General features: G+C 37.8%; 1 protein-coding gene across 8 annotated transcripts in view; it reads right to left on the reverse strand.

Annotated features, from left to right (window-relative positions):
- PLEKHA5 (pleckstrin homology domain containing A5) overlaps positions 1–15,970 on the reverse strand; it is a 156,726-nt gene that overhangs the window by 50,260 nt on the left and 90,496 nt on the right. For 7 of the 8 annotated variants that reach the window (XR_009274805.1, XM_058806053.1, XM_058806052.1 and 4 more), the window contains 5 exons: positions 15,887–15,970; positions 14,828–14,948; positions 8,545–8,649; positions 5,212–5,284; positions 1,152–1,252 (listed from right to left, as the gene is read on the reverse strand). Coding sequence is in view for 7 of the 8 variants with exons in the window: in XM_058806053.1 (XP_058662036.1) it covers positions 1,152–1,252; positions 5,212–5,284; positions 8,545–8,649; positions 14,828–14,948; positions 15,887–15,970 (484 nt within the window). In the remaining variant the exon portion in view is untranslated. Of the gene's footprint in view, positions 1–1,151; positions 1,253–3,267; positions 3,435–5,211; positions 5,285–8,544; positions 8,650–14,827; positions 14,949–15,886 lie in introns of those variants that run through there. The other variant, XM_058806057.1, reaches the window with a different exon arrangement.

Genomic DNA, 15,970 nt, shown 5'->3' on the forward strand with positions numbered 1-15,970 from the left:
GTCACTGCATTCATATTTCCAAAATAACTGCCTGTGGTTTTCAATCATAGCTGCTTCTTCATTAATACATTAAACAAAAAGCCCTTAAATCTCTTCAATCTACTAAAATGATATTGAGCATTCATTAATGTAGATGAATACAATTCTTATAAATAAGATTTTAGCATAGATTTTGGCAGTCTGAATGATACAGTAGGTGTTAATTTGTACTTACCATAGTAAATAAATGATGTCTTGATTAGGAGACCAAACAAAGTGCCAAAAGGAGCTCATAAAACAACAACAAGAAAAAGTCAGGACAAAATGCTTAGTAAATAAGTTATATAATGATTTAAGATTGTCATGAAACATTGCTAAGAGTGATTCATATAATATCATGATTTAAGTGATAATAAGCTCTTATTTTTATTTATGTGCAAAAATACTTTGTATTAAATAATGAATGAACTTTCATTAATGGGAGAAATTCAGCTGCAGATGCTGGTTTATAATTCTAAATTATAATTCACCACAGAGGTTTTAAGACCCATGAACTGCAAAAAAACAAAATCCTACCAGTAAATGTTATCCATCCATTTCCCCATTCTAGTAATTCTGTCTATATTGACATCAGACTAAGCACTTGAAACTTTTGCTACTCCATTATGGAAAAATCAACCTCAGAAGCTGTTTGTCAATCAATTCAAATGCTAATAAAAGAAACTTCCACACATCTGTTCTGAGAAGTCTTCAAATGCAGAAGAGAGGGCAATTTCAAGAGTAGATTTTAAGAAGAAAAAGAATTTTTGTGAGTGATGACACCTTCTCCCTGCTAGGACAGGGTAATTTCTAACACCCAAAAAGGGTTTATGGCCATTTTTATTTATTATTGATATACTTTAGTTTATTAATAACTATTCAAATTCTAATAAAAGAAACTTATATACATCTGTTCCGAGAAGCCACCCAGGCATTTCCTACAGAGAACAAAGAATGTGATTATATAATAAAGATCCAGAACTAAAAAAACTAACCAGGGTACAAATGTATTACTTACTATTTACTATGTATTATTTACTAATTTACTATTAACAACTCAGTAAAATGAGCTTTTGTGACCAGGCTCATGTGCTTTCAGACATAAAATCAGATGGCAAAGCCGCTCCCCTCACCTTGAAGGCGAATTTGCGGTTGATGTGGTCCTCAGCAGACAGCACAGATATCTGGAAACTGGGCAGAAGTATGCTCCCCAGGATTCCTTCTTCTTTCTCATCTGGGGATGCACACTGGCATTAGAAAATGGCCCTTGGACACACAATATTGTGTTCCTTGGACACAAAACATTGCATTCTGATACTTCATTAAACTCCTTCAGCCACACAGGAGCACGAGTAGGAAGTTTAGCTCAGAGGAGAATGCATCAAGAACCCAGTTAGAAACCCAGACTAACTGTGAAGAGTAACTGGAAGTCAAGCCCCTAATTCAATGACAAAGAACCAGAAATGTTGGAAGCCAGGACATCCCTCTGGCTGCCCTGGATGGCTCAAGCCCCTGGCAAGGAGCTCAGAGACCTTGGCACAAAGCCAAAGACACCTGTGCCTTTGATTTTAACCCATGGAAACAATTACCAACTTTGTGTGAAAATTTACAAGCCATGAGAATTTAAGTAGAATGGTAGTTAATTTGTCACAAGGTGGAAAAGTAGAATTTTGGGGTTTTTAGAATGGGGGTTCAGAAGCCAAGATGGAGGGAGGGATTTGGGCATGCCTTGTTCATCCTCTTTCTCCTCCTTAGCCTTCATCTTCTGTGTGACGGTGGCACTTTTGGATTGGTTTAGAGACAGACTAACATAGGTGATAGGTATTGGAAAATTATTGTAAATAAAGTACATATAGCTTTTAGTATAAAAAGTTAACATCGCCCTGAGGGTGGTCAGTGTGCTTCAACCCGACCTGCTGGACAGACGTCAGCTGGTCAAAGAAAGAATGTAATGGATAAGTGCAAATAAACAACCTTGAAAAGCAGAGCTGAGGAATCCTGACTCCTTCTGTGATTGCTGGGCTGGCAAAAAGAGACTTTCTGATACCTTGGGGTTATCTCGACCACAGAGACCCCGAGACAGAGCAGCACACATCTACAGCCTGCTCACTAAAAACACCTCTGACAGCACAAGTGGTTAAAAACACTGCTCATGACTGCTGGCATTTCAGGGAAAATGTGCACATTCTTCTTCTGATCCCAGGCATATTATGCTACATAATCCCCATTATAATATTTAATTATGAATTATCATTATAATTCCCACAAAGAGTTTACACTCAATTACCTTCCATTTGTAAGAATGCACATGTTTCAGATGATTTGTAAAAAAAAGCTCTCCCCCAAAACAAATACCCTTTTCCCAGAGCCTTGTTTTACATAACATTTTAGATCAACAGATCATAATAAAAAAATGACATTTTAATTGAAAGCCACAACCAGTTTTTAAATCCAATTATACTTTAATAGAAGAATAATTGGATGCAATTCATAACGTCTGTCTTAATTGTATTTCATGAACAGAATTTCTATTCACAACCACTCTCTTAGAGACTGTCCCCCATAAAACTTCTCTCAGTTGAAGATAGTGCTCACAATAAAACTATGAAATCAAGATGAAAACAGGCATTGCAAAATTTCAATTAAAAATTAACAATTGCAATTAAAATACACTTAAACAGCATGCCAGAGCTATTGCCTATGTATGGACTTAAAAATATTTTCCAGGTTCTCATTTACTCCTAGATTTTGAAAAGCCAGAACCTTCATTTAAGTTATATGGGGAAAGTTGTGCCCAGCCACTTTAGTATCCCATGACAGATTAGATGTACAAACTGTGCTTTCTGGGATAGTTGTTTAATTGCAGAGCTGAGCATAAATTCATTCCTATGATAAGGCAGAAAAGAAATCGAGTGGATTGACTTCCAGGAACTCAGCAGCACCTTTAAATACGACTGAAACCACCCCACCCTTCCCTTCAAATATTTTTCTAGTCACACACAAAAATGTGCCCTGTCCCTAAACACACATAGCAAATATTGGGGTTTACTTTATTTGGACTTCTGTTTGGGGGAAAACTTCTCTTTTCCTAGATCATATTTTGACTGATGACTGAGTAAACCCCTCACTAGTGCCACATAACAGCATTCAGCATTTCTGTTCCACTGAACAGCTGCATGTCTGGAGCACTTTGGTATTTGTTAAAGACATGCTGCCACATTCCAGCTCCAGATTTTTAAAATCTGTTCCCTATCAAGTTTGCTTTTATCCACACATCCCACTGCCTCACATTATCTTTACTGGTGTGCTGTGTATGAAAGCACACAAGAAAAGCAGCAAATCTTCTGTCCAGTCCTAAGAACTTTTATTTGTGCCAACAACAACCTTCCAATATGAAAGTGGATGGTTCTTCATGCCTTGGGGGAACAGAAAGAGAATATTCTCTAAGCTGTGAGAAAATACTATGACACAATTTTTCTTTTGATCTATAAATTGGATTTCAGCTGCTAACACTGTAACACAATTCTGGAAATTTAGTAAGACTTACTAACAAAACCAAAGAAACCCAACAACCACAACTGCACAACCACAAACAGGTCTATGGTTTGATCTGGGAGCAAGGGCAGGACCCTCCCTTTCCTATTTTTTCACTACCTGAGACAGAAATAACCAAAACATAAAAGGGTTTAGAGTAAGAGCTTTTTATATTTCATCAGCCACTTCTAATAGATTTTGGACTACCACTGCATACATTTAATTCCATTTTAACAGTTTTAACTACTTTCTAGTGAGTGATAGCTAAAAGCTGCACTTATCACAAAACCAATTTAGATTATTCTGCTTGTATTTCAGAATGTTGGGCCATGTAGAAAATAAAAAGATTACACAGCTGTTTATATTTATTTTACTTGTTGTTGGTTTTGCTTATTGCTTTGTTTTACTTTGACAAAATTCCTGTGCAGCTTAAATTCAACTTAATCTGTTCTTAAGGCAGCACTTGTTTTACAACTTTTTGAAGAAGGAGCCTGAAGAGATGTTTAAAATAAACCTGTAAAAAGCACAGAGTATGTAATGACCACTTAGGTAACCACAGTGTATCTGTACCAGTCAGTTGATGCCTCCACAACTGGAATGTGATTTTGACCCAAGATTTTCTCTCTTGGGGTAGAGAAACAAAGCCTAATGATCACATTTGAATAATTCAGAATTTGTTAACTAAACCAGCTGCAAACAGAGCTTTTGTTTCAGACCTGATTTGTCTTTGATTGGATCTCTGCTGCACTTTCAGAGAACACCATTTGAAATCCATCAGTCTCTGCTTTCAGCATCACCACCAGTCCTACCAATTCCAAAGTTTCATCTCAAACTGGAACCATTTGATCCCCTTCACCCTCAGTTAAGGCTGCAGGTGACCCTGTTTACATTCCTCTATTTTGCCATGCTCTACAATCCTCTTCACTCTCAGCCTCCTTTAAACTAAACTGTACACTTTATTGTAGGATTGTCCATGTTTCCCTGTGCCCAAGTCCATTTGTTTTTGGAGGAGCACTACAGTTTATAATCTGCAGTGCTGAAGGGATCACTAACCCATGTAACTCCAGACTAGAATGAGAAGCAGCTAATTTTTCCATGTAAAATAAGTCTGATCTAGCTACACAAGGTTACTAACAGATTCTTTTGTTCCAAAATTCAGCAGAGACTTCTACTCATATGGAAATGGACAATGTTCCATTTTATAAGTATTCATGAACACTGATTAGAGTTCCCAAAGGCATATATATGCTCTTTATCATTCTAAAAGCAGAGTTTCAGCTTCCCTGCACTATATCCCTTCCCTATCCCCATTTCAGCTACTTAACTCACATAAAAATCAGATTTAACCCGACATATTTAGTTTCTAGCAACAGAAGCTGTGAGAAAAACTACAACCCAGAATTTATTAACAGAGGTGGCTGTGAATGGGCTTGCCCCTTCAGCACAGCCTGGCAGGCAGGAAGTAATTATGTGAAACTGGTAATTAAGAAAGAAAGAAAGAAAGAAGAGAGATAAGAGTAGCAGGCCTGGATATTGACAGCTATACAACTACACAACTATTTTAATCCATTATGTTAAGCAGCAGCTTATTTCTTACATTTGACTGGTGTGTCAAAATTTATCTGCTCTCAGTAAAATTAGCAAAGGAGCTGAACTCACCTCTGTAGTAGAAGAGACACAGATCTGAGAGCACAAACCAGCGCTTCTTCCACAGCTTCATCCCAGTGCTGTCCTGCAGGAATCACAGGGGCCAGGTCAGACAACACACATGGGGACAGCTCTGGCTCCCAGCACAAACCAGGCACTGCACAGCTGCTGGAACCCTGGTTACTGACAATTTCAGATTTTCTGGGCTGCCAGGCACTGACCCCCAAAAGAACACTGCATTGACCTGAGAAGGCTTCCAAAATGGAATGAGGGAACTGGGATTGTGGGTGTGGAGTTTGAACAGAAGGGTGTAATATCACAGGTTTTAGAATAAGTAATAAGGTTTAGGTTTTAGAATGTAGTAATATACATAAAGCAAGGTGGAGGTTTTAGGGTGGTGGTTGGTGCTTATTCTTCCCCTTTTTCTCCATGGGGTTGGGTGGTTTTGTGCAATTGGATAAAAAAGTCCCGACTGCAGGCAGGGGTGGTTGGGTTAAAAGTGAAAATATTTATGGTGTCATTTCTTAATTGGGCAGTTTATCCTTAAAAGGCCTTGTAGACAGAGAGATATGGCTCCATTTTTAGTTTGTTAGAGTGAAGTGCTGTAGAACTCAGGGTTTGTGAGACTGTGACAGAGATAAGAACTAATGAACATCCAAGTCCCAGTGAGAAATTCCATCTTGTGATTTAATCCCAACCCTGGCAAAAAGAAGATAAAAACTTGACACAAAACTGTGCTGTGTGTGCTGCCAGCTCAATTTCTTGGCTGTTTTAAGTATTTGACTTCTCATCCTGAGCAGTCACTGCAAACAAAGGCTGTGACCCAGGAATCCTGAGGTGAAGAGGGAATCATGGAATTGCTGGGGTTGGAAAAGGCTGTTTAGCTCATCGAGTCCAGCTGATACCAGCACTGCCAAGCCCCCTACTAAACCATGTCCCCAAGTGCCACAATAACACATCTAGTTACACCTTCAGGGTTGGTGACCTGACCACTTCCCTGGGCAGCCAGTTCCAGTGCTTGACAACCCTTTTTTTTTCCCAACATCCAACCTAAAACTTAAGGCTGTTTCCTTTCATCTTGTCACCTGAGAGAAGAGACCAGCCCCCACCTCACTACAGTCTCCTCTTTGGCAGCTGTAGAGAATAGGGAGACCCTCTCTGAGCCTCCTTTTCTCCAGGCATGCTACAGATTACAATCTACAGTTTACCTAATTTTAAAAACCCCAAAACCTACACTTTTTTCCTTTTAAAGAGCAAGATAACACTTCACGTACATCCTCTTTTGCTTTATGTAAGAACTCTCTGCTGAACTTTGTCTTCTATTATCACTCATATATCTAGAGCAAATTTATTTCCCAAATAAAGTTTATTTCCTACAGCAATTTAATTTTCTTTTATGCTTATAACCAATTTACACCACACAACTCAGAATGAAAGACTGCCACCACTGCTGCAGTGTAAATAAGCCAGAGCACTGCAGCACACACATCCTGGCAGAATCAGATTTAATAAATATGTTAATCTGTTCCAAGAAGAAGAGTATGTGTGAATTAGCAATATTCTTGTAGTAAATAGGTTTTGTGACAATGAAGAAGAGGGATTCTCTAATGAAAAACTGTCAGGTGGGTTTGTTTTTGGGGTAGTTCCCCAGCCCAAGAAAAGTCAGGATAATTTTTAGCCTTGTATTTCAAGCTCTGCTCTTTCTGGGGTGGGGGAAATGAGTTGAAAGAAAAAGAAAGAAGCATTAGCTAGGAAACATTTTCAGAAAAAGTATGTTCACTGTAAATATCTTCCAAAAAAGGAGTTGGCTCTGAATTTAAAAATGACAGAAGAGGATCACTACATGTACTGAGAGAGACACCCTGAATTTAACAAAAACTGCCACTCTCTGTGATTACATAAATGTTATTTTCCTATCAGAAAGAAACCTGCACAAGCTTTCACTGTACATTTCTGAAGACCATATCTGTTGACAAAATTGACTAAACTGGCTCTCAATGACTACTCCAACACGGAAATACACAGTAACACCTTTTCTAACAAACACCAATCAAACATCACAGCATTTAAGTTGTTTCCTACATAAACCATCTCCAGCCCTGAGGTGGATTAAGCACTTAGAGGTAAAACTTATTATGGTCAAATACTGTCACAAGTTGCCAGAGAGGCTGTGGTGCAGTCTTCATCTGTGAGGAGATTCAAAGCCCAGCAGGACAAAGTCCTGTCCAAGACACTCAAGCACATGGTGTGATTCTGGGGTGCCCTGTGCAGGGCCAGGAGCTGGGCTCGATGATCCTGATGGGTCCCTTCCATGAGATTCCATGATTCTATAACCCTGCCGATGATTTCCCATGATTCTATGACCCTGCTCTAGCTGAGCCTGGCTAATTGTGTTAGATCATCATGAGGTCCCTTCCAATCAAGACAGCTGTGTAATTCTGTGCCCCAAAAAACAGCAACAAAATCACCTTTGTAAGAATTTTTCACTCTCAGCATTCACATTTCAGAATTCTCTTCACTCTCAGAGTAGAGGCCACAGGACTGTCTAAAACTGAGAAAATCTTCCACTAAACAGACACTTCTAGATCTTACTATCTGAGCAGTTTTTAAAAACTGACTCATCACCAGCACTCAAATCTATGCAGGTCATTCCAGTCTATCTGAGTAGGCACATTAAATGACAATGTAGATCAAAATGATATACACACATTTGTCTCAGCTGAGTTTAAATGAATGAGTTCTCAAGGGTTTCTTGGTGGATTTTAAAAATAGATTTGTAATATTAACCAGAAGAGCAAATTTACAGCAGGCTAGAACACTGTCCCAATATTAAAGAGCGCATACTTTAGATTAATTCACATTCCAAGGGAAAACCTAAAATAATCTCTGGTTTTAACATGATTATCTTTGAATTAAGGAAATGGACATACCTATGTGAAATATATGAAGAAATGGCTCCACTTTGTATTTTTTGTTGAAAATATAACTTTTAGAAAAAAGAAAAGGATGCATAGTCTAACAAAAGAAACTTAAAAACCCCCAATATTCTGGGTCATACACCTTTTGTCCCATCATCTCTACATACCTGAAATTAAATCAGCTATTTACTACCAACATCTGCTCAGCTTTTTTAGAGAGAATCATATATATAATCTACCAATGTTCTTTACTTGTCTCATGTCCTTATCTATATCAGATATTGAGTAAGGAGTTAATGAATTGAAGACCACAGTTTATAGCCTCATTCTGCTATTGCTATCATTGTATTTTTTAGAAGTGGTTGTCTATTGTATCATACAATAGAGGAGAAAAAAAAAAAAGAAGGGGTGAGGAGGGTCTGAGTACCTGTTTGTAGAGCCAGCCTCTTCTGACAACTGGTGCATTAGGATTTCTCTTTATGGAGTTGGATCTCTTCCCAAAATTATGAACCTTCTTTGAAGATCGTGATGTCTAAATTGAATTGAACATGTTATAGAAACCATGACATCAATAACTGTACAAAAATCAAAATGCTTTGCTTTTGTCTAAGATGTTTATCTTGTATGTGCTCCTCTGGGGGACTGCAGAACACAAATTCTATTCTTTTTTTAGATAAATAATTACTACAATGGTTCTGCTGGTGTCAGCATTTCTTTCTTTTCTTCTGCAGAGAATATAAAGATAAATTCCAAGACAAGTACCAAAAGATGGTTTGGGTTTTTTTCAAACAAGAAAAAACCCAAATTACAAATATCTGACCTTCTTCCAAGGTAGGTAAAATGCCTACTGAGCTGTAGGAAAAGAAGTAAACTCACAGAACTATTATTAATCATGAAAAACTACATCACCTGGGCAACAAATCCCTCTCTTTCCTGCTTCCAACTAACACGAAAACTTGTTCAGATTCCAACAAAATATAATTCCCCCTTTCCTAAAATAAATTAATTTTTTTTGTGATCCTTCTTTGTTCTGTGATCTCTTGGTTGGTTTGAATATTATTTTACTTGTGTGCACTAAAGTCTACATAGAAACCTTTACATGGAACTTCAGAGCTCACATCAGCTGTTGCTTATACTTTTTATAATTCTGCAATGATCATCTATGATTAAGAGAAGTAAGAAAAATAAAGCATTTTAGATTTCTTCTAAATCCTTCTACTTGAATAAACACAAGAAATTGGAAAAGGCACAAAGAAACCTGCAGTGCTTTGCCAATTCACACTTCATTCTTCTCAGCCTACATTTAAAGAGTTTGCTCTGCAACTAAAGGAGCTGAACATTTACTTGTGTTTTAAATCCTGTAAGAATTCAGACACCATGAGACACAGCAAAGTACACTCCTGTGCAGAAGAAGTCAAGTCCAAATAAGTTTTTAAAGCTGCATTTCAAATCCTCCATTTGGATTGAGACAATATGATATTCCTGAGTTTCAGCTTCCCTCTCTCTGCTACTGGGACTAATCACGAGGTTATGCAAAATTCCTAAAGGAGGAAAGCTTGACAACCACTCAGGTTTTGTTGCAAATGAGATGTGGGGTTTCTCCATGGAAATTCTCTCAACACTCATCACAGAACTAAGCTGGGTTTTACTTATGCTTCAGAGAGAATCCCACAGTAGCTGAAAAATCATAAATTGAGAACTTGATTTAAAATTACGTGCAGCTTTTGTCAATGATGCCATTAACTGAAAAATACAACACTGCTTGGCAAAAAAAATAACATTACAAAAGCTATATGTGCCTGCCTAGAGTCTATAACACAAAGTAAATGTTATATTTCTTTGTTGCAAGAATCATGAGGGAATATAAAAACAGAGTGCTTTTAATTTCCCTTGGAGATACAGAAATTTGACTCAGTTCTGAAAAGCAAGACAGAGCAAGCAACTGAAAACCTAATTAAGAATAAAAGTAAAAAATTTCTACATTTTATTCTGAAAAATTCTATCAGTGCAAAATGGACAAAGATCTCTAAGAAGCCAAGAGAATTATGATAGCCAGCTGTGAAAAAGGAATACATAACAAAGAACATAAAAATGCAGTCATAAAGTGAACTACATCTCTCTGTTAACCTGTGTGACTGCTGCATTGGCATATCACACAAAAGCTGTGCTAACACTTTGATCAGAAATAATTTCTAACACTCACACCTACTCTAATATTAGCTACTAAAGGTTCAGAACCCCTCAAGAGTGCTCCAGAATTCCTACACTTGTAAAAATAGCTAATGCATTGAGGATGCTTCTGAAGACAAGCAAGCACTCATGTCAAGCCTAACAAATTCAGATAATTTAGGCAGCTGTCTCTAAGGTGGGCCTGATAAAAACCCATATCGACTCCAATTTCACTGAGCTAACAGCAGAGTTTTAATGGGTTACATCCTACCAAACGTGAATACAAACTTCCTTCAATTAAATGCAACATCACAAGTGCTTTCTAATTTTAGTTAATACACAGAACACTTAAGATGACTTGTAATTAGTTTGCCACACGCTGCATAAAGAGAATAACTTCACAACAAACTCTGAACCTTAAGACAATGAGTATTTTGGGACACTGAAACACTGCAGGTGAGTACATAAACTAATTATGGCTTCTCAGACTTTAGATTACTCCTCCTCTTGTTATGCCTGAGATCTCTGGCCATCCCATGGTCCCACAGATGTAACTAATTATCTCAAAAAGCAGAATCACACCTGGTACCATCTGATCCATTCCAAGGCATAGCAACTCAGATGCCTCCAAAATCAGATCCTGTGGGAAGAGCCCTGCACAAACCCAGTGCTGAGAAAGAATGGCCAGGATGCCCAGCCAGTGATGTTCACTGCTTTCCAAAAGTGAAAAAACACACACCCAGCAGGGTTTTGAACTCTGGATAACAGACCAGTGAGCATCTGGGGTTGCACATTTCAGCACCCTGAAAGTGGCTTTTCTCTCTGCTTAGCTGGTAGGAAAACACAAGGTCCATGTGAGGCTTCTTTCCCATTTTCAGAACTAGCGAAAAGTCATTAATTAACATTAAATTTATGTGAGGCTTCTTTCCCATTTTCAGAACTAGCGAAAAGTCATTAATTAACATTAAATTTATTGCATGTAAATTCAAAAAACCTAGGTTGAGAACCTTGCAAATAAGGCAATTCTCTGCATGTAAACTCAGAGAGTACAAATCTGTATCTCTGTTACTTTTAACTTGTGTTTAAAAATATGTTTCCAGTGTTCAAGGCTACCATTATCGTCCAAACCACAAAACAACAGGATGCTGCTTTCTGGATTTTGTAGGCAATTTTGGTGCCTTCCAATGCTGCAGTTTTCCGTGAGCTGAGTGGGTTTCTGCCTCAGCATTTGAGCTTGAACCAGAAGGTTGCTTTTGAAGCAAACCTCCCCATCATTCACTCTTAGTGTGCTTTGGTTTGCATAATAAAGTGAACTGGATTCCATTTAGGACTAAAATATAGAGATGCACAAAGAGCACTACTGGGCTGGTCTGAGTATAAATCATAAAATACAGTGCAGCTGTATTTTATCATCCAGCTATGAGCACCAGGAATGCTCTTCACAGCTCTCCTGTTCACTGGGCTGTTTGCTAATGAATTTTAATAATAAATAATAATAATTCTAGTTTCTGTTAATCAGAAGTTTCCAGCTAACCTGGATCCTGAGCAGACCTGAATGGCTACACCTACACTGGCCATTCAAGGCTGGACTGCACTGAAATACCTATAAACAAATTGATTAATATTTGTGAGCACTGGGAAACATCCCAGCTGTACTGGAGTCACCAGGAGCTGTCCTGGGCTAACTCCACATCACTTTCTGTGACAAAAATGTCTTCACCTTATTCTGTTGATAATCAGGACAGCAATGAAGAGCAGCAAGATCTGAACTGTGGAGGGTGTCTGGAAATGTGATTGACTTTACACATTAAAAAGCAATTTATGACACATATTCCTGTTTGTCTAGGTAGTGATTTCAACAGCAGGGAGAAAAATAAGATTAAAAAAAAAAAAGACAACTACAAAAACAATTTCTTCGTGCCACAGAGAGATGAAAATAACTACTTCTGTAGCCATCTGAAGCCTGTAGGTTTTCACGGCCAGGGGTCTGTGCTAGTGCCTTCATGTCTGGAAATACACTCCAAGCTACAGGAAATAAGCAGCACTTAGAGCTGTAATCTGTTATTTGGCCCCCCTCATGTATACAGTGGGAAAGGAAGATTAGAATTAGGACTTCTACTGGGCAGGAACAGATTTGGCCTCACCTCATATTAGTTTCTGGTCAGGAACAGCAACAGACCCCTTAGAGTCTGACAGAAAATAGAAACTTCTCCAAGTTTCATGTCTATCAGGGATCAATTAACATTAACAGAAGGAAGAATTTTCTCCTATACCCCTTAACTGTCTGAAACTTCAGTTGTATCCCAATTTTTTTTCCATTCCTCATTACATTCCAATATCACGTGTGGTCATGAGTTATCTCTGGAAACAAAAACCACCTAATAAAATTGGTTTGGCAACCACATGAAGAATCCTTCTGCTCTGTAATTAATTCTGTGTAACTTCCTTCACCAATATTTTATTCCTGTTTTATTGTGCTACAATACTACTATTATATTAATATCATACTGCATATATATGCCTATAATATATAAAAATAAATAATATATATGACATTATATATACACACACTATACAATACTACAAACTACATATTGTAATAAAAAGTTAAGAATTTCAGGCTTTATTTTTTGAAGGCATGAGTTAAAAAAAAAAAAAAAAAAAAAAAGAAAATCAGTTTTGTATCCAGGTACAACCCTTGGGCCGTACCTACACTTCTAGGAAGCCAGGATTCAACTCATTATCCTTGAATAGCTGTCAGAAAAGGCAAATTGATATTAGCTGTGGTTCTACTTTCCCAGCATTCACCACCCCAAAACCAACAGTTTTTAAATGGTGTTGCACTAATTCAGACAAATGCACATCTGAAAACTGATGTAAAGTAATTACATTTGCAGCCACAATAATCATATTAATATTTCAAGTGCATTTAAATAACTAGAACAGGAGGAATGAGAAATAGAACAATCTATTTTTTTCAAAATGTTATTTTCACAGGAAACTAAAGTGTCATTATCAATGAAAGTAGAAGAAATCACATTAACTGGGCCAGAGAAATCTCAATTTCGTTCTCGAAGAATATGAAAAAACACTAGGCTAAAGGGCATTTTCAACTTCTCTTCTGAAAGAGAAGTGTAAAAATGTAAGACACATGCTCCTAAATTGTAATTAATTTTGCATATTTGACCTGAGATTGCTCCCCAGAAAATGAATTTTGACAGAACTAGCTATGTAATTATTGCATTCTACACCACTGTTATGACTCTAACAAGAAATTACCTGGGGTTTTTTGCTTGCTTGGTTGTTTTAGGGCTTCGCTGGTTTTGAGTTTGTTTTTTTACTGTTGTTGTTTGGGGGTTTTCTAGTTTGTTGTATTTTAAACTCTTTTTCCTGCATGGACTTAAACATGATCATATGAAAGTTGAGATGGATTTTGTTACTGTTCATAATACATCTGTGACTCTCTATTTTTCCCCCCAGCAACATTAATAGATTAAAGACACTTTTCTGATTAAATCACAGTTTTCTAACATAGGTCAAGGACTCTGCCTGTCTCATAAGATATTTAGAACAACAAAAAAGTTTCCAAAATGCACTGGAAGGAACCTTGCAATGTTTCTTAGCACATGGCAAGTCAATTATTTCAATCCAAGTTTCTGACATTAAGGAATTTGCTCAGTTAGAACACATTCCAAAGTTTACTTTTTCCTTGCAGGCCGGATTAATTTACTGAAAAAGCACTTCTCAGAGTTAGCATTTTCAATGTCTAGCTAAAGCACAGGGTTTTCTCCTTGTTTAACTGCTAACTACTGGCTAGAAGAGATGACAGCTCTTGTCCATCATCACTGATCAAAGCTGTTTTCTTGGTCTCCTAGAAAACTTAAGGCACTTCTTAATTTTGCAGCAAGTTCACTTCTCTCTCAGGAAAGCTGAAAATGGAAAAATAATGCACACAATAGGCTCATCAGCTTTATCCAAATAAACCTAAAAGTTTGTAAGAACATCTGGACTTTTACCTTCTTACTGAGAAACTGGGTGAATGGAGAAGTAAAACATAAATTAAGGTGATCCTGGGATTCTGCCAACCATTTAGCAGGGATTTTTCTAGGAAGCCAGGACTTCTGCTTCTGGCCCAATGTCACCTGCTGTTTAGGGCCACCTCCCACCTCTCTCACAACTACTTCCTGCACACAATCCCAACTCTCTCTGTTTTACCTGGACACATCCAGGCAATTGTTTGTGATGGAGCAATTTCTGCAACAGTGCTGGCCCAGGTGCCTCATCAGTCACTCAGGGTTTTGCTGTTCATACAGATCAGAAAGGTCAGTTCAAGTCACAAGATCTGAGATACCTGACAAAAATTACAGCTACAGTGACAATTTGTTTGTTTCCCAATCAAACCTGGAAGTTGTTGAGTGCCCTGAAAAATATGTAAGGGTTGTTTCTCTTTTTCAGTGGAATGCTAACACATAGCACTGTCTAGCACCTTGTGGAATACCTAAATCATTTTAATTCTAATTTATTTGGACATAAAGACTTACTCTGCCCACAGGGCTCATTGGATGAGCAGCATAATCTGATGCCAGATTATAGTTAGTTGCTTCACATATCATGCTTACAGGTCGCTCCTTCTTTTCTTCAGATGACATTGCTGCAGCAGTCCTGAAAATAGAATATGTAATAGCACTGGAACATGCTGTGTGTGCAGACTGCTAATAAAAAGCACCCCTAGATGTAGCTTTGTACAGCCTGTGTCCTACTTTTCCAATTTGAAAGCAATTCACACTTCATTGCAGAGTTACCTGCACTGTGTTTTAAACTCCAACCTGTTATAGATGAATTTTAAGATGTTGCTTAAAACCAGAATTTCTCTCTTAGCACCAGCAGCAAGGTGTTGGTGGGAGGGAAAAAGACAGGTATGGGTGTGAGATGGAAATGGGAAGAAATGCTCTCCAAAGGCCCCCTCTGGCTTTGCCCCCCTTTCACACTGGTGAAATTTGGCCAGTTCTGGTGGTTTTCACTGGAGCCACCATGTAATGTGTTACAGCAAAGGTGGGGGGAGGGAAACCCAGAATCCCAACAAAATCCTGAGCTCCATGCAGACCTTCTGTATTGCTCTACAAAACTAATGCAAGGACAGCAAATCTGAGTTATTACCAATGATTCAGAGGGTGCCCCAAATGGCCAAGGAAATAATCAATGGAGGAGAAACTATCAGGTAAAACACTACAGTTTAACAGCTTGTGGTTGTCTCTAAGTGATTATAAAATTTATCCCTTTCTGGAAGTTTATTTGCTTGTTATATAGTATCTAGGCTGTTTACTTAAATTACGGAACAATTAAAGTGATAAGAGCAAATTCATGCAGTGCATAAATGTGATTCATTTCTACCATACAACTAATCTGAGCTATGTTTTCTATCTTAACAATCAGTATAAAATATTTATCATTGCTTTCAAGTGATTTAAACAAGTAAAACTGTCTACATGTTGATCTCACTTGGAAAAAATAAACATTGTCACTAGTAATCACTGAATCTTACTTCATTATTAATGGGCTTAAAAGCCTGTGTTTTATAGAGTGAAACAGAAGGCACTTACTGCTCATTCACAACAAAAATACAGTTGTCCTGTGAAGGCTGTCCTGTCACTGGATGTTTGCAGGTCACTTTTCGTTCATTATGA

The sequence above is a fragment of the Ammospiza caudacuta genome, chromosome 5, assembly GCF_027887145.1.
Source record: "Ammospiza caudacuta isolate bAmmCau1 chromosome 5, bAmmCau1.pri, whole genome shotgun sequence".
In the NCBI taxonomy this organism is placed as follows: domain Eukaryota; kingdom Metazoa; phylum Chordata; class Aves; order Passeriformes; family Passerellidae; genus Ammospiza; species Ammospiza caudacuta.